This window comes from Cryptomeria japonica, chromosome 7, assembly GCF_030272615.1.
Source record: "Cryptomeria japonica chromosome 7, Sugi_1.0, whole genome shotgun sequence".
NCBI lineage: Eukaryota > Viridiplantae > Streptophyta > Pinopsida > Cupressales > Cupressaceae > Cryptomeria > Cryptomeria japonica.
Genome location: NC_081411.1, coordinates 857633095 through 857657881, shown reverse-complemented (window position 1 = coordinate 857657881; position 24787 = coordinate 857633095). Strand labels below are relative to the sequence as shown.

Sequence of the window (24787 nt, the reverse complement as noted above, 5' to 3'; positions counted from 1 at the left end):
AAACTCAGGAGAGGTCGTACGGTAAAGTCGTACAGTCCACACCTGCAGACTCTCAGGGGAGGCCGAATGGTGAAGCCGTACAGTGTACACGCGCAGACTCTCAGGCGAGGTCGTATGGTGAAGTCGTACAGTGCACGAGTAGAAGACATCAAGAGAGGTTGTACGGAAAAAGCATCCAAAGCTCGCGTATAGGAAATCGGGAGAGTTAGTATGGCCAAGCCACCCGCAGCAGACCATACGAACATGAGGCAGAACGTCGTACAGCAATACAAAGAAGGTCGTACAGTAGCTTATGGAGGTCGATGCAGAGAAGTTCGTACACGCAAGGAACAAGTATATATAAAATTTGAAGGCATTTGTTGGAAAATTTGTGCCATCCGTACAGAGTTATCTGCAGAGTTTGCGAAAGTTGAAGAGGTTGTACGGTCATGAGAGATAAGTGTACGGACCAATCCGTACGATGGAGAGGCAGCAGCTAGTACAATGGTCCATACGAATTGGCGTGACAAAAATTCAAACAGTTATAATAATGGTCAATTACTTGACAGGAAAACAGACAAGAGTGCAAGGCAAAGAAATTACAGCACAATCATGACTGCTACAGACCCAGCCAGCAGCAGCAAGAAGGTGAAAATCAGACCAAAAGTACAGAAGGACTCAAAAGGAAATACTGCAGAAAATGTGGCCTTCGAGAGTGTGACCGGCAGTGAATGACGTGCTTGGTGGGAGGAAACCCCTCCCGACCATGTCATAAAAGATTCTCTTAGAAAAGCGCAGGTGGACCATGCCATTCAGATGCCAACATTCAATATCAAGGATTTTGAACCCCGTCTTACCAACTTCTGCAATAGTGGCTTAAGGTCTTGACCTGTCTGGGCATTTTATGGCGCAATGCCCATACTGGTCACATCTAAAGCATTGCACCTTGGTCATATCCCTCTTTCTCTTGGATGAGCATTTGCCTCTTGCATCTTTGTCCTTCTTCCTCTTGAAGTTCCCTTTCTTCCCCTTCTAGTGAGAATGAGAGTTTAGCACATGAATGTCTTTGTTTGTAGAGCTTTGACCACCCCCCCCTTGTGATTAACCTGGATTCCTCTTGAATGCAGTCTGTCTTCAACCGATCAAATTTAGGGAATTTTGAACGAGCACTAATTCCTTGTATAAATCCTTCCCATGAAGCTAGTAATCCATTCAATGCCAACATAGTTAGCTCCTTACTTTCAATGAAGTGACCAATAGTGGAGAGTTGGTCCCTTAATTCCGTGATCCTCATGAAGTATGATGAAATTGTTTTTCCTTTGTTCATCCTCACATGATGAAGTTTTTGTTTGAGTGATAGAACCCTGCTCGTATTGTTTATCTCGTACATGCTTTCTAATGTTGAGAACATTTTGAATTATGTATCCAACTTGGAGATTATAGGTACTATGTGATCCTTAACTGCATCCACTAATAGCTTCATGGCCTTATTGTTGTTTTTTATCCATTGTCTTTTCTCGTCTTCTTCATTTGGTATAGTTATCTCTTTTTCTACAAATGCTTCTAACTCTTGCTCTCTTAATGTGAACATAATTCGGAATTTCCATGAGACAAAGTTAGAGGCTCCTTCAAGATGATCCTCGAACCTAACACCCTTGGCCATTTGGAGAATGAATATAATTTTCTAAAAATTCAAATGATAAATTTGACAGCCTTTTGATTCAAATCTGATTGGATCTTCCTTAGACTAGCTCTGATACCATGTTGAAGATTTATCATATTTGAATATATGGTATTTGAAATTTTAATCTTAGAATATAATCTCCAATTCTTATTTACTGTATTAGCAATCTCTAAGAATATTGATTTACTTTCAATATGAACTGCTGTTCACAATGATCGATTTATATCAATATCGATCTCTTTGTATGTGCTGTTTAGAACAACGAAGTAATTGATATAATGCTTATCGAATTACCAGTATCTATATCGCTGTAGTGAAAGTGGCTGTAGATGCTTGTATCAACACTTAATGTTTTCTATATGTCCACAAGTACCGATCGACCACCTCTATATATATAAAGAGGAGGCATGCCTCTACGTGGAGCATTTACTTTAAATATATAATCTGATCGATACTCGATATCAATTTACACATGATTAAAGTATAATTAATATATCAATTTAATTATGTGTATGTATTTAATAATATATAAATATACATTATTAAATACATACATATGATTAATTCATAATCATGTTTCATAGATTAACAATTAAAGCAAGTAATCTTAATAAGCAAATAAAGCAAATAATCCGATTATGTCTTGTGGAGGATAGATGTCAAATGCTTAAGGCCGATAGGCCAATTAAGTATTTGATTTCATCAGTTAGAATAATCTGACCGAAGCTACAAAACATTAACAAAAGCAAGGCATGACTTGGAAATTAAAAGGAAGGGGTTAGAAGTTATGAAAAAATTAAAACAAAGGGCAATTATTTAAAAGCTAGTTAAAGAAAAATTAAAAGTGGTGGAAAAAAGATTATTTTATATAAAACTAGTGCACTACACACTAACCCTAAAAATAAAGAAACTTTATAAATGCCCTTATACCACCATTCTAAGCACAACAAACAGGAGGAGAAGTTTCAGCACAGCATCCAGTCGATTGCAAGGAGGAAGATTGTACAAACAATCAAGATTGTACCAATTCGTACAAGCAGAGCAGGGGGAAACATCACCGTACAGCTTCATACCTCAGACAATATCGTACGACATCATCCGAAGCAGTGTCGTACGATATCGTATGGATGGTGCAGGCAGATCAGTTTGGTCAGGGAAAGGGTCGTACACCAGGGCCGTACGACTTCATACCAAGCATACCAACGAAGAGGCAACTTTCATACAAGTCCGTACGAAGGAGTTTAGGCGACAAGGAAATAGTCATATGAGCATCATTCACGACAAAGTATGGGCCCATACATACATCAAGCGATTCGTACGACCAGCCCATGCACATGACAAGCAACCTGTATGGCCAAGTATGGTCGAAGGAAGGTGACGGAGGAACATCGTACAAATCAGCATCGTACGGGCCAGACGAGACCAGGTACGGTTCCATACGATGACCAGAGGAATTTCGTACGGCAATAACAACATTGTGTACAAGGCGTGAGGATATCAGAAGGAAATTTTCGGTCATTTGTGCAGAGTTGGCTAGAGTTCGTACTGCCTTGGCTGGGAAATCGGCATAGTTCTTGACATCCGTACAAGACTACAAGAAGTCCGTACAGAACTGGCCGAAGGGAGTCCGTACGCTGAGGGAAAGGCTAGCAGCCCGTATAGGGAAGGAAGATTTGGTGACGCGAGTATGGTGAAGACAAGTTGGGGTGACCCCAACCAAACAAAAAATTCGGACCGTTATAATAACAGTCGAGGGCAAGAAAAGGACAAGGGAAAACCACAGAATCCGAAGCACACAATCATGACTGCGACAGGAGAACCAAGCAGCAACAATGCCAAGTAGGCCAAAGTGCAACCAAGAATTCAGCGAGACCGGCAGGAGAAAGTAATAGTAGAAACCTTGGCCTTCGAAAGTGTCACAGGGAGTGAATACCGCAGCTGGTGGGATGAAACCCCTCTGGACCATGCACTTGAAGAATTCTCTCAGAAAGGTCAAGGTAGATCATGCCATTCAAATGCCTACCTTCAACATAAAAGATTTTGAGCCAGTTCTCCGAACCATGGTGGCAAGTTATGATTCTCGCAGGCAAAAATCTATAATAGAATACCAAGACTGCACTATCACGGTTTCCTTCAAACCTAGAGACTTTCGAAGGGTATTTGGAATACCAAACAAGGGGGAGTCTGCGGCAAAACCAACCACCAAAATGACCAAGGAACGGAAGGACTGGCTACTGAATTTGGTATGTTGAAGCAATCTGACTCCTGCAGAATGGAAAAGTTTGTGGGCAAGGAGCAACAACCGAGGACTAAAACGTTCCTTCATTGCCACCGGTGATTGGCTGATGCTGATGGATTTGGTGAAAAGCAGGTTGACAAGGGCAAGCAGGGCTTCAGACATAGCCATTTGGATGATAAGCCTCATGAATGGACTCAAACTGGGTCACGTGTATAATTGGGCGCAGCTGCTCTCCGATAGGATTAATGACTTCCTTGCCTTGGAGCAAAAAACATTCATCATGTGCCACCACGCCATCAGCTTGTTCCTGGAAGTTGTTCGTACCCAGGTACCCTCTGAGAAGTGGGGAAGGTTTCAGCCGCAAGGAAGAGTAGAACCGAACAAGCCTGCTATGTACTATTAGGTGCGTTTGGACACGCTCAGCAGCAATGATGTCACCCAACCAACAGGAAGAAGAGGAGATAGGAAGCGGAAGAGGAAAGTTCCAGTGATGAAACCGAAGGGGACGAGGAAGAAACAGAAGATTTGTAGAGTCAAAGCGGTGAAGAGGAGTTTTGGATGGTACCACACAATGAAGACTCAGGCGAAGTTGAAGAAGTAGAAGGGGTGGAAGTGCAACCAAAAGGAGGGGAAGAAGTAGAGTGACCCGCAGCACAGGAGAAAACTACGACACAGCTAAAGTTTGCAGCCCATAAGCTACCCTCATCGGCTCACTTAGTACCCCCGCAAGCATTGACAATAGCTACGCTAGTAGGAGACGTCACCCCAGTCGGTGTGTTGTTCTAGAAAGTTCCCGAAGGATCCCCACGAGGCCCAGTTCGAGTGTCCTTATGCCAAGTTGGGTTGGCTATCGAGGGAGTCGTGCAACCAAGAGGAAAAGTCGTACAAACACCTACAATCGGGGCGGTATGGTCAGAGGCAGCCATACACACATCTCTGACAGTTCATCGTATGGAGGGTACACCTGCAACGATACAGTCAGTCGAGGCCGTACGGGCACCTTTTACAACTCATCGTACGGATGATACACCCGTACAGATGGCAGCACCCTCGGATGGGGGTGTACGAACGACAATACCATTAGGTGGCGATGTACAGGCGATTGTGGCTGAAGGAGTAGATCAAAGTGGAGATGGCGGAGTGCATACAAATGAAGGGCCACTACAGGAAGAGTTGGTCGTACTAGATGCTCTCGTGGCAGGTGAGATTGACGTGGATGCATCACTGGACAGTTGGTTGGGGAAGTTTGCCCTTGCACCCCAGGCACCCCCGCCCCCTTTACCGCGCACTATGGCAGTTGGCGAGGAGCAAATTCACGAAGAGGGGATTGGCAACATAGAGAAGACCCTGAGGACGGGGGAGAGTGAACAAGAACATATGTGGAGTATTATCAATGTGGAGGATGAGAGTTTCCAATCCGAGAATAGCAAGATGAGGGAACCAGAGTCACGACCAGGGAAGGATTCATCTGGGAGCCTTCGCATCTCACAGCCAGACATACAGGACCCCGTCGACTCTAGTCGGCGATTCATGACGGAGTTGCAAGGCTTTACAGAGGTAGCATGCGGCATCGCCGACCTGGCCTTACGCGTAGACATAGGAGCCCTACCAAAAGTAGAGAAGCTTTTGGCATTCATGACCATCGGATGCCAATAGGAGTTCACGAAGCAGTTTGTCCACCATGGCTAGCCAACAGCCGAGACTCCTGAGATGGTGGCAGCTTGGCGAGGTACACAAATCATGCACAACCAAGGGGACCTTGGGCCCACCTTGCAGGGCATGGAGAGCTCCTACAGGGAGCTATATTTTCAGATGCAACGGGCCCAGGCTGAACAACAAGCTGCTAACGAAGAGACTGCAATACTTCAGCAGGAGTTGGATAAATGTATAGAACTTGCTACCGTGGAGAAGCATATTAGAACTGAGTTGGAGGAGGCGGCTACACTACAAAAGACCCGTAAGGCCGAACAAAGTGTCCAGCTGAAAGCATTGGAGGAGAGGGCCTCGGTCCTAACACGTGAGGTGGAGCAAAAGGAGGCAGCTCTCATGGTGAAGAAAGCTCGTGAATGCCAACTGGTTGCCGAGAGGAACTTACGGCTCCGCACAAAGCAACTGCAGAAGACTTCAGCTTCCACCACTCCAAGGACGTCTTTTCATCCCTCTCAGTCTTAGTTTTCAGTTGTCCAGCTCCATTTTGTCTTCATCGTCTGGAAGACGACTACTTTTTGGGGAAGCTGATGTTAGGCGGTAATTAGGCTAATTCTTATATTTTGCTAAGTTATGTTTGTGTAATAAGACAACTGTTGGTTCCCCTAGGGGTGAGTATACAATGCTTACTGTATCCTATTTCTGTATAGTTGATGCTAACATAAGAATCTCAAAAAACTCAAATCCAGGATAAGTGTATATGATAACAGTCATTTTGTGTTTCTTGTTTTCTAGCTCTCTAATCTTAAAACTTAAATATGTAGTTTTGACTAGCCTAAGGAAAAGAAATCAAACAGTAATAAACTTTTCAATCAATGATTGTTGTTTTGAATCTTTTCATCTCTTACTCTCTTCTTTGATTAAAAAAGCTGCAGTCCATTAAAAATAGTAAATAAAAATTGAAGGCAAGAATGCACATGAACATACAAGTAAAACATGAGCATAAGTGTTTCAAACAGATCAATAGAGTATTCATATATGGAGCTCATCTTTTTCTTTTGTCTACACAGAATTTTTTGTGTAAACTTACAGAAGAGCATAACCATCTAAAGGAGAAATTTACCTATGAACTGCAATAACATCATCATTTGACCTCTCAATGAAATGATCACTTGTCAGAGACAATATTCTTTTGCGCACTTGCTTCTTAGCATCCAAGCTTTTCAAAACTTCAAACTCATATAGGACTGGGTACTCCCTCTATGTAGCAAACCAAACAAATAAGTTAACAGTTTCAAAGTGTGTGAAATTATTTTAAGACCCATACTGACCATGTTTGAAGTGCTTGATGCTTACCCACTTTCTTAGATAAGCGGAAATGTTTTCAATCATTGTATTTGTCGCTATCTTCCCAATCTCCAAGTCTTTATTCAAATATGTCTGCAGGTTGATATTGGATGCATGAATATGACAATTATGAAACTTCTTATGAGTTGAAGTGTACAAAAAATGCTTTAACAGTGAAGACTATTCAATGCAGGAAAAGTATTTTTAAATGTAAAACATTCTGTCAATGAAAACCATGAACCATAAAGACAAGCTTTGAACCTGACTCTCCATAAGTACATAAATGACATACTATAATTTGTGAACCATAGTCAGTTTTTGCAGTATTCATGTCCCTCTCTAAAATTGTTTTCAGTAGGATTCAACAAATTTCATGCAATCATCAAGGAGTCAAAGTCTAAGGGCGTCTACAATTTAGAAACATATCCCATCTTAATTAATTACTAAATACCTCTCTCCTTATGTACTTTCAAATTTACTTCTTCGCGGTTTATATATATCATAGTGCATTCCCAAGTCAACAAATCCCAGCGTATCAATCTCAAGATTTCCATCTAGCTTATGTTGGAATAACTGAAATTTCATGGGAAATTCCATGAAGAAGTGAGTGTATCTAAAGGCACACTGTATTGTAAAGCACGTCTGTAAAACATAAGTTCTACTTGTCACAAATAAATTGCTACAAAACAATCCCGTATTGAAAACAGATTCATAGAAAAACATGTAGATGCATCAGCACACCAATCACATGTTTTTTTGGTATGCTTACAAAAAATAAATTAAGAAAACAATAAGATTTATTTTTAATATTTATGTTTCACAAAAGTAATTCTTTTTTTTACTTAGTTAATTATGCCTTCATGTTTTTCTTTTTTTTATTTAATTTTCAAATAATTTTTTGAGATCCATTTTGCCTCCAACACAATTGTCTTGAGGCAACTTGTAAATATTTGAGAGGCATTTTCTAACATTGTCATCAACCAAATTGGGACATGGTGTTAATTTAGCATCGAAAAGGTAACAAATACTAAGCAGATGATTTTGAATGATATGACAGATGATTGTGTTGAACATCTTCTCAATTTCATGGAGCCCATTTTGAATATGATCCATCATACTGACGTATATAGGCCTTGTTTGAGAGAAAGATATGATGGCACCAACTCAATGATATAGAAAAATGAAGCCCATCGTAAATGACAAAGAGCAAGATCTTGAAGAAAGGATAATCAGTGAGTTGCATAAAATTATTGAACACAATGAACACCTTAGTACATCTTCTTGCCTTCACTTTGAGTCTCAAATATTATAGTGTTAAGATCCTTTATATGCTGACAATGGTTCCCTATTGTGATGTTTTCACACATCGCCCCATTAGAATGGGGACCCCCTCTTTTTCGCTTTTTGTTTTGCTTGTTCTTCCCTCTGCTTTTAGGGTTTTGAGTGAGTGAGTTGTCTGCCTGGACTAGGGCTAAACCTTAGGAGTTTCTTTTGGATGTCATTCAGGCTAAGTCCAGTCAAATTTTGGAAAATTGTTAAGCGTCCTCCCGAAGGATTGAGATGTTTTGAAATAAGGTAGGTCTTTCAGGAGAGTCAAATAGGTCTCAGGTTAGGTCTAATAAAGGGGTTTTTTAGAATAAAATCCAATTTTGACTAAGTGTTAGCATTTTTGAAGGTGAAATTGTGTGTTCTTGCCTAGGTGAGTTTTGATGAAATTTTCGAAGCAAGATGATGCCTAAAACAGACAAATCGCTCCTGACCCTCAGACAGGGCCCAGGGCGAAATTTATCCTGAATACCATTTCTTGTTTTTGATGAACTTGCTAACTAGTTCCTAACCTTGAAAATGACCTAACTTTGCCTTGTGAAGCAATTTGGGACTTAAATTTGAAGCAGTTTGGCCTAAAAGGGTAAAATCGCTCCTGACCCTCAGAGAGGGCCCAGAGCGAAAATGTTGTTTAAGTCATATCTGTCACTGACTTTTCTAAATTACTTTGTGCAGGGTCTCCTGGAAGGATGATTGAACGTGAATTGATGCTTTGGACGGTTTGGAGACGTGAAAAATGGTGAATTTTGGAAACTAAAGAAAAAATCCCTCCGGACCCTCAAAGAGGGCCCACAACGAGATTTTGATTTCCTTCGTTTTGCAATGAAAAGAGACCAAGTTTTGATCATGAAGGGGAAATGAATAACTTTCTCCACCCACCTGAAGAAGTTTTGACTTGAAATAATGAAGGACCTTGTTGAAAACAGAAAAATCGCTCCTGACCCTCAGAGAGGGTCCACAGCGAGATTTTCAAATATGCATTATTCTTGCAAGATCAAAGTGATTTTATGATTGGAAGGGATGAAGGAAAGCATGTTCTATCCGTTGAATATAATTTGGAGGATCAACACCAGAAGAAATCAACCCAAAATGAAAAAATCGCTCCTAACCTTCACTGAAGGCCCACAGCAAGAAATCGCTCCGGACCCTCAGAGAGGGCCCACAGCGAGAAACCTAAAATGGGAAGTTTTCATCCAAGTTTGAGGAAAGCTAAGGTTAGGCATGGGTTAGAAACGATGTTTGAAAAGCCTTGAAATGAAAAGAAATCGTTGAGAATCAATATTTTGAAGGCAATTCAAAAAATTGCTACGGACCCTCAGAGAGGGCCCATAGCGATTTTCCAGTTTTCTCTCCTTGGTTTGAAGAATTGAGATAAAATCTTGCTTGGACAGGAGGAGAACGTGATGTGTTATGCCTTGGAGGTGAATTGAAGATTAAAAGATGAAGGAATTTGCCTAGAACCAAAAAATCGCTACGGACCCTCACTGAAGGCCCACAGCGAGATTTTCAAAAAATGTATGTTTTCTTCAAAATGGTGCTAAGGCAAGGTTTGGACAAGGACTAAAGACCTCCAAGAGCAAGATGAATATTATTTTGCATTTAAAACTTGATGATTTTGGTCAGAAAATAAAAAATCGCTCCTAACCCTCACTAAAGGCCCACAGCGAAAAATTGCTACAAACCCTCAGAGAGGGCCCATAGCGATATTATTGAAAAACCTCATTTTACCTTGCAACACCTAAGCGAATTTGGTTGGAGTGGATTAAGGAAGGACATTGCCAAATGATGAACAAAGTTTTAATGAAAAATGATGGAGAATCAAGCTCAAAATCAAAAAAAATCGCTACGGACCCTCACTGAAGGCCCACAGCGAGAAACTTCAAAAACACACTTTTTTCCCAAATTTGACAAAGCTAAGTTTGCAAGTCAGTGAGGAGGCCTCGTTGAGACATCTTGAAGAAATTTTGGAGGTTGAAAAATGCTAAATTAGAGCAAAAAGTGAAAAATCACTCCTGACCCTCAATGAAGGTCCAGAGCGAAATTTGCATTTTCACCTATTTTTCCTCATAAAAAATGTCAAATTTGAAGTGCAACACGTTAACGGGATATCAATTTACCCTCCAGGAGATTTTCAAGTTGAAATGTGGAATATTCAAGGCTAAAAATCAAAAGTCGCTCCTGACCTTCATTGAAGGTCCAGGGCGAAATTGGTGATATCCTTCATTTTTACATTATTGAGCGTTGATATTCCTTAAAATCCTCAAAATTGCTCACTTCGAAGCCTTTGGAAAGATTAAATCAAATTCGCATTAAAATAAAGGCATTTTAATTTAATAAATTAATTTTGTACCTTGAAATAATAAGCATCTTAGAGGTATTAAAATTAATTTAAATAAATTAAAAAATTTACAAGTTGAGCGCTCAAATACATTTATTTGCTTTTACAAGCAAGTCGGCCTTCTTTTGAGGAGGATTTTATTTCATTTTCATTTCCCTTTTGGCAAGTCGGCCTTGGAGGAAATCAAGGTGAGCGCTCTATATATGGGTGATTGTTTGTTCAAGTTTAATCATTCATTCATCCTTTCCTAAGTGCGAAATTGGAGAGCTATTTGAGGAGCGAAATCCAGAGGTTGAAGTGCAATTTGGAGGAGCGAAATCTAGCTAGAGTGGAGCGAATTTCTACTAAGTGTTGAAGATCAAAGAGGGTGGAGTCTATTCTTTTTGAAGCTAGAGGAGGCGCAATTCATTCAAGAGAAGGCTTTGATCTACATTTTGCCTAGCGAAATTCATCTATTTTTTCATCATTTCTTAGAGTTTAATACTCAAGAGGAGGTATCAAGACAGCGACTCCAAAGCCCGAAGGATCTACAAGTCGACAGGTTCTCATGAAAGACGATCAAGCAAGGACAAAGATGATCTCCTCCAGTCTAGCATCGACAAGGATGACCTTCTTCGGTCAAGCATCATCATGACTAACCTCTTCCAATCCAGCATTCCAAGGTGAGGTACATCATCATCCTGCACATCAAGGACAAAAGAAGTTAGAGCAAGGGTTCGTTGAAGAAGCCGATAGTTTCAGAAGAGTTAATTAAAGCTAGCTTTTCAGCAACATCAAATTGGCATCAACCAAGTGTCAGACGAGGTGGCATCCTAGTCATCACTTCTCCAGTCAGTGTGGTCCACCTCAGCATGTCCAGATTCAATGTACCTAACTCATGGAAGGTGGCACAAACTTCGATGTACCTACCCCAGCTATCCATTGGTCGTTTTTTCCAGAGAAGACATGTGTCCTAAAGATGTAATTTTATCATTGGTCAAGCATTAAATGTTATGTAATGGTTGTAACAAACCCTAATTAGGGTTTTTATTGTTGAATCTTGGCCATTGATCTCAAATTGATCTTAGCCATCAAATTGTATTAAGGGCACTATATAAGCCCCGACTCTTCATTTTGTAAAGGGAGTTAGAGAGAAGTTAGTGAATAGAGAGTAGTTAGAAGGTGATTAGCCAGTTGATAGAATAGCAATTAGAGTAGAGTAGAGAGAGAAGGCAAAGATTGTTGCCAAGATGTTGTTGTAAAAGACTTGTAACTTCATTGAAGAAATGGTGAAATTTATGGGTCGATTCGACAATTTGCATGGTCTCTATACTTCTCATATTTGATTTCATGTTATTAGATGAGTGGAAGAAATGTGCTTGATTGATGGTGAAATTCGTATATCCATACTACTAGCAGTTTGTTGATTGCAGACTTGCCTTGTAGTCAACTGGAATCATTCAGCTTAAGCTTAACTTCAATTGTCGCTTCTTCATTGATATGCATCAGCCTGGTGGTGTCTATGCCTGCAGTGATGATTTGAACATCATAAAGCTTTCCTTCGAAGATCGCACTAACCTTGTGGAGATGGTCCTGGGATGTCAAAACAAGACTTAGTTAGAATTTCATCAAAGATCATTCATTGCTCTTACATTCTTAGTGTTAGGATTAGATCCTTTCCTCGCCCTCGTTTTTTTTTCTTTTTTTTCAAATCTAAGCTAGTAAAAATCCTGTGTTCCAGCAATATTCAAAGCAAATCAGACGTTCAGGTCATCAAGTGTAAGTCCCCTTGTGATTCCAGCAAATCACATCATACCACAGAGAGCTTATCCACACATAGAGATCCTACAGCAAAGAACCTTGAAGTCATCCTGATTGATCCTTTTCGCGATATCTTCAACATTCAGAGGCTTTATTCAAGAGAGGATAAGGTACCCTTTAGGTATTTTATTCTGTGTTTGGTTGTGTACAAAATACACATCAACATTCCCCCAAATAGAGATTTACAAGACAACAAAGGGTTCAAAGTAACTTTTCATAGATTCTTCCAAGATCCCAATAGTGGGATACAATAAGGATTGAATTCAAGGATTTTGTACACTCCAATGATTTTAGCATCGATGCTCTATGACAAGTTTAAGGTTGATGTTTGTAGTTGGTGATACTTCCATGGCCAACCAAATATGCCATGAAATGCTCTTTGACATCAATGACAACAATTTTCAACACACCCATGTACATAATCCTATTGAAAGGCAAGATGACTCTTTCACCATTTCGCAAATTTGATTAATCATTAAACATCAATTGCATATTCTTGTATATTTAAAAACCAAAAGATTGTAGGGATTTTCAGATTTGATTAACATTATGTGTCTAAACATTCCTCAAATTTTAAATTTCATGCAGTTATCATACCCTTTTGAAAAGTATAGAACTAGCAAGTTAGTATCTGTATATCCCAAAGTAAAAGTCAAAAAAATTTAAAAATATAGGTTTTGACTTAGCTAACTGTATATAGGTTTTGACTTAGTATCATACCCTGTCTCAACAGCATTTCTTAGGATAGGTTTTGACTTAGCAAACTAAAGTATAAATGTAAAGATAGGTTTTTGACTTAGCAAACTAAAGTATAAATGTAATCTTAATACTAGAAATTTAATTAGGAAAAAGTCAAAAAAGAAATTAAAATGTTGTTCTTCATTTTAAGTTTCCTCTTTTCTTTTACCTATTGTGACCGAGTCTTCCCTCGAGATTTGCTAGGTACATACATAATACATAGTTATGGACTTCCTACTGCATGGGTGGTTATGTTATGAGAGCTTGCTTTTGAAGAGGAAGTAATTATTTATTAGCAGAAAAACCTTGGGAGCAATATTATATTGAGCCGATATACTTTTATTTGATCTTGATGGAGCTTTAATATATCTGAGCCTTAATAATATATATGAGCCTTAATAATATATTTGATGTTTGGAGCATAAAGAGTGAATGACTTATAATATATTTTAAAATATCAATGTTTGGCATGGTAAATAATTTGGGAGTCAATATCTTGCTATGCACTATGTGTACGACTTCTGATATATTATCCCATGAATAACTTCTCAATCAAAGATTTGTGGAACAGAGATCTTGAATGACGCCTCAGGTTTCATTATTGTGGCGTGAGAATATTTCCTAGGCCACTAATAGAGTTGTGGGTGGTGTCTCATATGCTCTGAACAGTAAGAAACCATTTTTAAGGAACTACATTCCATTTAAGCTCGTCATATACATGGAGGTTCAAAAGGCCTACAAGGAGTACAATAGTAGTACATGAATGCTTTAGACATATAGCATAGCATTCCATGCATGTTAAATAGGTATTAGAAAAACTAATACATGCCTTGAGAGAAGTCTTTCCCTAGTTATGTGGGTTTATCTTAATCTCCCTTGAAGCAGGCCTCATATATTTTCCCTTTAAAGATTCGGATAGATTTCAGCAGCAACTATCCCATTGAAAAGGAATGTTCCTTGTGCTTTGATTTTTCATTGAAACTTGTACCTATAATCTCTCAAATTCTCAACTCAAAGTCCATCAATGTTTTTAACTCCATCCACTTGAATAATAATAGCTAAGATTGTTGCTCTCTTCTTTTGTACTAGCACGTCTTTATCATTTAATGAAAAAATATTTGAAACTCCCTTTACTATTTTACAAAAATGCTAAAATAGTTATCAATGAGAACATTTCAATATCATTTATGGTCTTTTGCGATGTAATATTCTATTTCAAAAGCATTTTCTATTACTCTATCCTAAGCTATTTGATTCAAAACCTCTTAAGTTGAACTTTGCAATTGCTTCCTTTGTCATATAATTTTTGTAGTTGGCATAAAATGGTTATTGTTATGTTTGATAATTTTGGTTATCTGACAATGTATTAATTAATTGTATTAAGTGGGTTGTCACTCTCAGGTAGTTATGTGTCCGTTGGTTGAGGGTTGTGTTCCTCTCGACAACCGTCAAGTCCTTTAAATATGTTGTGTACCGCCAAGGAAGGTAGTATAGTATAGTAAGATCTATTGTAGTCCTTGGCCAACCATCTCTGGTCTTCTTTTCTGTAATAATTTCACATGCAATTAAAGATATATTTTACTGTTGTGTCTGGTATGCATTGTCATGTATATTATTACTTCCTGTATTTGATTTATCGAATATAGCAATAAACATTTTGGCGCCATTGCCTTGAAGAAATTGAATCAGTCTTAAGTGATTCATGCCCTTAGACCCCAATAAAGGTGAAAAGAGGCCACACGGTGGTCAAGACCAAGCAATTAGGTGATCCGTCGACCCTCAACCAAAGGGAGCACAGGAACAAGTCAGAGCCTGGAAGTACCCGTAGTGTTGGGATGCTGGAGGTGGACATGTAGAGGACACGTGCGTGGCCCAAAGTGCAAGGAAAGCACCAAAACGTGTGGTCAAAATAGTCCACCCAAGTCCAACACACCTGGAAGTACCTGGAATGTTGGGGACGCTAGAGGTGGGCGTGTAGAGGATGTCTGTGTGGCCGAGAGTGTAGGGAAGCACCGGACCGTAGCTGTCAAAACAGTCCACCCAAGTGTGGCACACACAGGAGTAAGCAAGCGAGAAACAAATTTGCACCATATTGGGAACTTGTCCCTTGCTAAGGAACCTAGAATAAGGGAGCCTGAGTTAAAGACTCTGGAGAGGAGAGACTATAGAAACAAAGAAGGTGACCAAGGTGTAGACAATGCTAAAGGTGGGCACATAGAGAAATCGCGCGTGGCCGAGAGTGCAAGAGAGGCACAGGAACACAGACGAGAGCGAGACGGTCCAATCTAGTCAAATACACACGATACCTTCCAAGTGAAAACAATGATGAACACCCAGGAGAAGCAGAAACTCGCTAAATTTACAAGGGACGGATCAGAGGATCCTGTAAGACATTGCAAAACATGTATAACGATATGGAAGGTGAATGGCCTAGATGACCAGGATTACTGGCTTAAGGCATTTCCCACCACCCTTCGGGGAATTGCCATTGACTAGTATGCAAACCTAGAGGCTGAGCACAAGGCAGGATGGGCTGAACTAAAAAAGGCATTCCAAGAGGAGTTCAAACCATTGAGGGATGACAACAAGATTGTAACCAAAATCTATAATACCAAGTAGGGTAAAAATGAGAGTGTAGCGCTTACAACCGTAGGCTCAAAGAATTGTTGAACAAGATGGGACACTAGCCAGCCTATGGATTAAAGAAAAGGTGGTTCGTGGAGGGCTTTGTTCCATCTCTCAAGAGGAAAATGAAAATTGTCCCTCCGCCCTCGTACGTTGATGATTACAATCGGGCAATGGACATCGAGAGTGAAAACAAAACATCCTCTCGAGTGAAGAGAAAGATTGACAATGACGAGAGCGCCAAAGGTAGAAGTGATGAAGAATCCAAAAACCGTACATGCCCTTTGACAAGATATGATGAGAATGATGAAAGAATTGAAGGCTGAGAAAGGAACCAATAAAGAAAGTAATGAACTATGGTGTACTAAATACAAAAGTGAGGGGCACACAAAAGGTAATTGACCTTGTTGGGGGCATTCCCCCAAACCCCCATTTAATTTGGCAAGTACACTACAATTTGGGGTTGTCCAGTCCAAGTCATTGACTACCCTCTTGTCATTAGTCTTTCTAAATATTACTTGATGTTTACTTGTCATCTGGAAGATGACTCTTTCTTTTGGGGGGGGATGATGTAGTCGGCATAAAATGCTTATTGTTATGTTTGATAATTTTGGTTATCTGACAATGTATTAATTAATTGTATTAAGTGGGTTGTCACTCTTAAGTACTTTGTGTATGTTGGTTGACAGTTGTGTTCCTCTCGAGAACCGTTAGGTCCTTTAAATATGTTGTGTACCGCCAAGGAAGGTAGTACGATATAGTCGGATCTATTGTAGTCCTTGGCCGACCATCTTTGGTCTTCTCCTCTGTAATAATTTCATGTGCGATTAAAGATATATTTTACTGTTGTGTCTGGTATGTGTTGTCATGTAAATTATTACTTCTTGTTTTTGATTTATCAGATATAGCAGTAAACAAATTCCCTTCCATGCTCTTAATATAGTGCTCTTTCACATTGTTCTAAAAATTACAAGTACTATTAAATCGCAAAGATGAATCAGTTACTTCCTGTTTTGTAATTTATGATGTCTTCTCGGCAAAGGAAAACTTTCTTTTTTATGATTTTCTTGAGCTTGAGGATTTTGAGATCCTAGAGGCCAACTTGGATAGTCATGAGGTTGAACAACTTTGTACAAACTATATTGTCTTTGAAATTGTCAACTGTAATCATCTAGTTATTATTTCTGCACTATGAAGTATGCTTTGTGTAATGCAACATAATCAGTGATATGAATATAAACAACAAAATCCTATTTTCTACGATTTATGGATTAAACTCACTATTTTATTTGCTCTCTATATCTCTATGCTATTGAAATGCCTTTAAATTTCAAAAATAAAGTAGTTGCCTTTTTTCTACATTTTTTTATGTTTGTTCTTTAAATCCTATTTTTCCCTAATTTTTTCAAAAGATCTCATACTTTTGATTTGCCAATTTTTCCCCAAACGTTTTTGCTGCTATGGAACTTTAGACTATACATGAAATCTGTATAATTCCACTTACAATCAACTAGGGAAAATATTTCACCATTAAAACTGATTTTCCTTAGGGTTTTTGTCCTACGGTTTGCTTCCGAAGGGCTTTCCAAATTCTGGCTTAAAATATTTCATTAAAATTCAATAATAAAGTGATTTTTAACATTTCCTTTTAATTTTTTCTTAAGTCACATTATTAAATTAATTAAATTAAAAATATCCATAAAATTTACTTTATTGGACAACTTAATTAATTTAATTTATTCCCTGATATCCAAAAATTAGCCTACATAAATTATATAGGCTAAACGGGTCATTCCCACGACTTCACAAAAGGGGACATTACAATATAAATATATCTCTATTTTATTTTATTTTACATAAATGAATGAATCAAAATGAAATACTTACAAATCTTGGAGAAAACTTTTAAATATTTAAACCATTTTCAATAAAGGTAGTTTAAATAAAAAGGAAAAGAAAACACTTTCATGATCTTGCTTGTCTATCACCCATAGACTTTAGGACGATAAGAAATATGTCTTAATCTTGTAGGAAAATAACATAGATTTCTAAAACATTATAAATAATGAATTTATATTCAATAATTTCATATACAAATTTAAAGAATACACATGTAATTATTCAAGAATGAAATTTATGGTTGTGAGTCTTGTGACATACTTCCCCCTAAAAACATTGCATCACCCCTATGCATCAACAACATTTGGCAATAAATTAGTGTAAGTTTCATAGTTCATTATTGCACCAATGAAGTTCTAGCAGGATTTCATTCCTGAATTCATCATACCTTCAGTTTGAATGCATTGACTAGGATGTCTACAAACTTCAAAAAGTACTTGTAAATTCATAACAATATGTTTCTTAGGTCTATGATAAGTATTAAACTCAAATTTTGATTTATAAATGATGGAATCAATAATATGTTTTACAAATTCAGTATATATGTGTTTTCTAAAGAATATTTTCTAAAGAATATATTAAAAAATTATATATTTTCAAAAGTTCAATTTCTTGCCAAGTTTTTGCCTAGTCCTAAGTTTTTAAAATTTTGGGTCTGCCGAATTATTGTTGTGTCCAAGTTTTTCAACTATGTACATGTGTGCGTATATCATATCATGCATATATGACATGTGTATATGTATGTACTAGGTTTTTAAAATTTTGGGTCTGCCGAATTATTGTTGAGTCCAAGTTTTTCAACTATGTACGTGTGTGCGTATATCATATCATGCATATATAACATGTGTATATGTAAGTACATATGTTTATTTGTGTATATGTATGTACATATGTTTATTTGTGTATATGTATGTACATATATATCTGTGTGTGTGCGCGCGCGTGTGTGTGCGTGCGTGTGTGTGTGTGCGTGTGTGTGTGCGTGTGTGTGTGTGCGCGCGTATGTGTGTGCGCGTGTGTGTGTGTGCGCGTGTGTGTGTGTCATATCATGCATATATGACATGGGTGCGTATCATATCATGCATCTATGACATGTGAATACGTATGTATATATGTTTATTTGTGTATATGTATGTGCATATATATCTATGTGTCTCTGTGTGTGTGTGTGTGTGTGTGTGTGTGGGTGTATCATGCACATATAATATATGCATAGATACATATGTATAATATAAATATATACATGCATACATATATAAAGAAAGAGAGAGGATAAAAAAAATTGTAATGAAGGCACTTAACATCTACATTGGATCAATTCTGATAACAGATCGGTGAAATGAATTTTAACCTAGGATACACTGGTAAAACTCTTCCCAGCTGGGATGAAGTCCCGGTTTCAGAAACTATAGATAGCAACTCTTGCTCAAATTGTGATAAAACTGGAGGAAGCACTCAAATACAAATTGAACTATAACGTAATGTATACTAGTGAGTTATGCCCTTCTCCCTAGGTGAAAAAAAAAAAAAAAACTTTAGGGTTTGCCATAGCCCTGGGCCTCATCCTGCAAATAAAATTCAAAAAAACAAAGTAGACAAGTGGCCCAACAATGTGCCAAAGCAGGTCACATGTTGGAAATATTTCAAAAAGGTTCTAAAATTCAACACCATACCTAATATTAAAACACAGCAGGCAAAGCATCAAGCCATTCATCGAGTTTCACCATCTGAGATATAACTTATAAGCTACCTTCATATTTGTTTGAATTTCTTCAAGAAATGGCAAGGAATCCCTCAACGATAGTCTCATCACTCTAGATTTGAAGTACAACAGCAACACGTGCTCATCATCAGCAACTATTTCCATTTTTACAATGTCCTGAAAGTTAAATTTTTTTGCCGGACTAACCTGCAAAACAGCCCAGAAAATGTAAATTTGCATTATAAATGAAGTAATATCAGTCGATTGGTTATAATACAACAGAATGACACTAGCAAAGTATGCTCCACATAAACCATATATGAAAAAACTATATACAGTTTGAAACTGAAATCTGAAATTCTCTTGGTCTTCAAGTCTAGGAAGCATCACAATCATAAATATCACCTGCTGATGTTCCTACAAAATCATTGCATAAAGTAGTTAGAGGCAACTAGTGTCTTACATTAAAGCCACCTATAACAAAGTATTCTAGAGGGGCAGGCAGATCTAACCCAACTTTTCTAAACCTCTTATCAAGTTCTGTTTACAAGCAACACCTTGGTATATGGCTCGGTTCTTATTACAATTTTTAGATATGAGTATGGCATCTTTGTACTTCCTTATTTACCAAGCCCTCAATAGATGAATATACTTAAGAAATGCAATATGATGTTTGAAATTATATTTAGTGTTAACCAGTTTTCAAGATTGTCCATTAGGTGTGGGTATCATTTTTAAGACAAAGAAACAGCTTTACTGTTAGACAGACACAAGGGATTCATCATTGTTGTTCCAAGTTCCAACACATCCAAGGATACAGTTAGAAGTATGAATGTATCAGAGTTTGAGAAAATTGTGTAGCATATACTCCAATCTGTGTATTCTTGTATTCATCATTGTACAGATATGTTGCATTGGTAGTTGTAACTTATATTATGTTATCTTATAGAAATAGTTCATATGGTATTATTACATTATTATCATGTGGAATAAATGCTAGTGTATTGTTAGCATTTCAATTCATGCATTTCAGTGTAACACAAAACAAAACAGATATGCAGTAGAATGGCTCTTCAAATTAGGCGAAGCTTGTTGTGACGTTTTCACACGTCACCCCATTGCAAATGGGGACCCCCACTTTTTTTTGCTTGGTAGGTTAGTTGTCTTAGTTTAGTCGTCTAGATTGACAGTAGTTTCTTTAGCTATTAACCTCTTCCTTGAGAAGGGATGTAGTGCAACTTCTGGATCAGGTCAAGGTATGGGTCTTAAGTGTGATAGGCAGACAAGTGAGCAAGTGGATGCCCTCAAGTCAGAACTTGGAAGTCAGGGACAATCAGGAAGTGATGAACAATCGATTAAAGTGAACTGATGATGTGATTGTCTTGGTGAATGAGGAGCCTTCCTCACACATCCTAATCCAAAGCCAACAAAGGAAACATTCCTCACTGCCCCAAATCTACGGCCTTCCTAGGCAAGACATTCCTCAAACACCCAAATCCACGCCCAGGCAGGAAGGTGATGATTTTGTCCATATGATCCATGACTTGGGAAGGGAAAGAACAATATTGATATTTGATCAAGCAAGTGAAGAAGTTGATGAAGAGTAGAGGTGGTTGAAGCAAACATGATTTTGGAAAATTCTAAGTGAACAACATTCCTCACGACCTCTAAAGCCCAGCACATGCCTTGCAGCCTAAAAATTTCGACCATCCTTGCATGCTCACAAGCCTGACCTGATCTTGAGGACATTCCTCACTCCCTCAAATCCCCAACCAAGCAAGGTGACTTGAAAGTTTTGAGAACAAAAGTGTGATCGCCTTGGTGAATGAAGATGGGATGTTTTGAAAGAGATTTAAGTGAAGAACTCCCCATGTTGAAGGAGAGAAACAGTGAAAGATGCACATGTCTTACACCCCTAAATCCCCAATCAGGCTTCAATAGTGTTCCTTGCACTCAAAAAAAACCCAACCATTCCTTAGGAACATTCCTCATTATCCATAAACCCCGGCACATTCCTCGCTGGCTGAAATCCACGGCAGTCAAGGGGAAAATATCAGACCTGTAATCAGCAAGCAGACCAAAGGAGCAGACCTGTGAATGGCGACAGAGAATCAGACCAGCAGGCCAACGAATTTGGAGATCAGAAAATTAAATCAGACCTGTTTCATTAGCAGAAAATTCATTTAAAAGGGGTGTTGAAAGTATAAGTTATGTGGGTTTTTTTATTTTATCTCCGGTGTTTTGTTTCAAGTTGTGTTCTTTCTCAGGTCTAGGGTTAGCAGCAGGATGCATGGGGCACGAAGGTGGACTCATCAATAAGGAAAAATCTACAAAACACAAAGTGAAAGTGCAAAAGGTTTGAGAAAGCATTACTCTACATAGACGTCATCAACCACAACATGAGGAAGGAGATGTACCCCAACGCCAAAGAAGACTTTACAAAGAGGCAAGAAGACGAATCAATGAAGTGAAGAATTGCTCTAGCACATCAAAGCATTCACATTCCGAGATAACATGAAGGCCATTAGTCCAACCAAAGAGGAAGGAGGAAACATTCGGATTTCATCAGTATTTGTCCAATTTTGAGTGAAGGTGGTAAATGAAAGGCAACTACAACTTAAAGAAGTTAAGTCTCAAGATCATGCAAGGAAGTGAATGGGAGAACTTCTATCCCAAGGAAGGGCACTACGAGGAAGGTGTAGAGATAGAGTATCAAGGAAGGAATATTTCAACTCTCTGTAATGTCCCCAATTTTAAGTGATAGATTAATTAAATTAATTTTTTATTAAGTCGTCTAAAATTAGAATCAAATATCTTAAGATGACTTAATATTAATTAATTTTATTAAGTAATTATAAAATATTAAGGTCCCTCAAGTCAGCTCCTAGAAGTGTTGGACAAATACTATTTAATCGGGAGGCATGGAAAACAGAGGAAAATAAAATTATAACATTTTATTATTAAATTCTCCCCATCGTGTGAACGCCTAAGTTAACTTATTAATGGGGAGCAACTTATCTATATGGGCCAATTAATTTTTATGAAGGCGACTCCCTTATGCTAAGCTTAAGTAACTTATCAAAATGTCATGGGGGCAATTTATTTATATGAAGACTTAAGTCGAACGTTTAAGGGATATTGCCGGACACCTAAGTGAAGACAATAGCATTTAAATGCTGATAATTTTAAGTAAGAAAAAAATAACATTTTAATATCTAAAATAGATGGAAAGGAAAAAAGAAATGGAAGACATTAATTATAGGGAGAAGTCGTGGACTGAAGGATTACGATTGTTATTTTTATTTGACTTTCTCTCCAAGCATCAACGGAAGTATTTCTCACAGCCAAAGGATGCAAACCCTACTGGTCTTTGATACTCTGGACGAGAACCCAGGCTATCCACAGGTGTCTACATTTGGAATCCAAAGGGCTCATTGAATCCCAAAGATAAATCCACAGCTGCCATCATAGGGTGACATCACTACAAACACAGAAGGATCACGACCAGCGCAGGTTGGGCACAAAGCTTTTGAGGTTAGAAAGACCACCACTTAGCGTGGGTTATGTACAGGTAGCTATTCTGTAATGATTTAGGGCATTTGTTGGTGATATCGATACTCTCTCTTGCTGGACGTGGTGTTTATTCTCCTCTTTGCCAATCCTGGAGCTTTCTTCATGACTGCCCTTGCATATCCAACCTGTGGCAGCTGTCTATTGAAGGTGTGAAGGATAAAAGAGGGGTCTTGGTATATCCTATGTGGTTTGGAAAGAAATATAGCAAGCACTGGACCTCTTGGACTAAGTGTGACCTTTGTTTAGGTTCAACAGTGATAACATTTCCGGTTCAAGTCTTGCTTTCAATCTCCATTTTTAGTCTGATATATGCAATTCTGGGCATTATTAAATATCTTCAGGCCAGCATTTCCAGATTTTGCAGTCTTTCCGTACTTTGTCATTTCAGTCTCAGACCTTGTACTAACCACTTCCAGCATCTTTGGACAGCACTATCAGTTGGTACCTAGTTGGCTAACATTTGGGTATGCAAGGACATGTTTATAACCATGTAATACCATATTTAATGGATTTGTCTGTCTGATTTCTAACTGTAATTAGGTTTGTAATTAATTGTTTCAAACTTGATTTCATGCAATACAATGGTCATGAATTGAGCTATATAGTTGTCCATTATCATGCTTCATTGTACTCGTATTTCTTCATGTTGTATTGCCAATTATTATCATAAAACAAGCATTCAAACCACAAATCAAAACTCAGAAAACAAAATTAGAATTTGCACACAAACTGTTTGACAAAATGCTAGAGAGTCAAAATCAAAAATTTAAGGCAGAATAAGCAGGGGTTCCTACACTATCTTGAATTTCCTCCTGAAATCCAAGAATCATTGCTGGTACAGCAAGGAAGTGTTTCAAGTTCAAGGCTAGGATGCAATGCATGACTGAGTTCTAAGACACCATAAAGGAGGAGTTTCCATACAAGAGAAAGAAAATGCAAATGTGATGAAAGCAGAAGATAGTTCCAGAACAGTTAATCAAAGTTAGAAGACGATGCAATTCGGGAATATCTCCTACCCACATTATCACAGGCTTGGAAATGCTGAGTATCAAGAGATATGCCTCAATCACCTACAACTTGTGATGAGTTACAAGATGAGTAAACTGAGGTGAAGCCCAATCATCTTCTATCCAATTATATCATTCCAAGTTAGGGCGTCCAAATTCAATGCACTTGACTCATCCATCAAGGAGGATAACTACCACAAGTGGGCACAAAGTTCTATGTACCTAAACCCCATCATTCATTGGTCGAAATTCAAAGGACATGTGTCCTATTTATTGTAATTTTATCATTGGTCAAGTAATGTTCGGTAATGGGTGTCACAAACCCTAATTAGGTTTTCTATCTTGCAATCTTGGCCACTGATGTGGATTTGATCTTGGCCATTCAGTTGCATTGAGAGCACTATATAAAGCTCCACTCCCTCATTTGTTAAAGTTAATAGCAAATAGCAGGTCAAAAGTTGATAGCGAGCAAGTTAGAAGTAGAGTAAGAGGAGAAAGCGAAAATTGTTGCCAAGCTTGCAAATAAACATCCTTTTCATTGAATTTATGTTGGAATGTGTTGTCTCTTCTACATATTGCATGGTTTCTTGTTGTACCCTCATGTTAGACGATGTTGATTAGATGGATGGAACCTATTGTGGATGATTAATGGTGAAATTCGCCTACTTGTATTTCGTTGATTGCTAAATACCTTGCATGATCAAATGAACTCTTTATAAGCTTAACTTCAATTGCTACTTGCCCATTGATATGCATCACGATGATGGTGTCTATGTCATCGGTGATGATTTCAATATCATATGCTTACCTTAGAAGATCACACTAGCTTTGTGAAATTGTTGTTTGCATGGCAAAGCAAAGTCTAGTAGAGTTTCACTAGGTC

The 24787-nt window shown here is 38.2% G+C and overlaps 1 protein-coding gene across 4 annotated transcripts in view; it reads right to left on the bottom strand.

Moving 5' to 3' along the window:
* Positions 1 to 24787, bottom strand: part of LOC131047061 (uncharacterized) — a 235973-nt gene that overhangs the window by 202355 nt on the left and 8831 nt on the right. For 3 of the 4 annotated variants that reach the window (XM_057980882.2, XM_057980884.2, XM_057980885.2), the window contains 3 exons: positions 19373 to 19531; positions 6906 to 6989; positions 6673 to 6809 (listed from right to left, as the gene is read on the bottom strand). In XM_057980882.2, coding sequence (XP_057836865.1) covers positions 6673 to 6809; positions 6906 to 6989; positions 19373 to 19531 — 380 coding nt within the window. Of the gene's footprint in view, positions 1 to 6672; positions 6810 to 6905; positions 6990 to 19295; positions 19348 to 19372; positions 19532 to 24787 lie in introns of those variants that run through there. The other variant, XM_057980886.2, reaches the window with a different exon arrangement.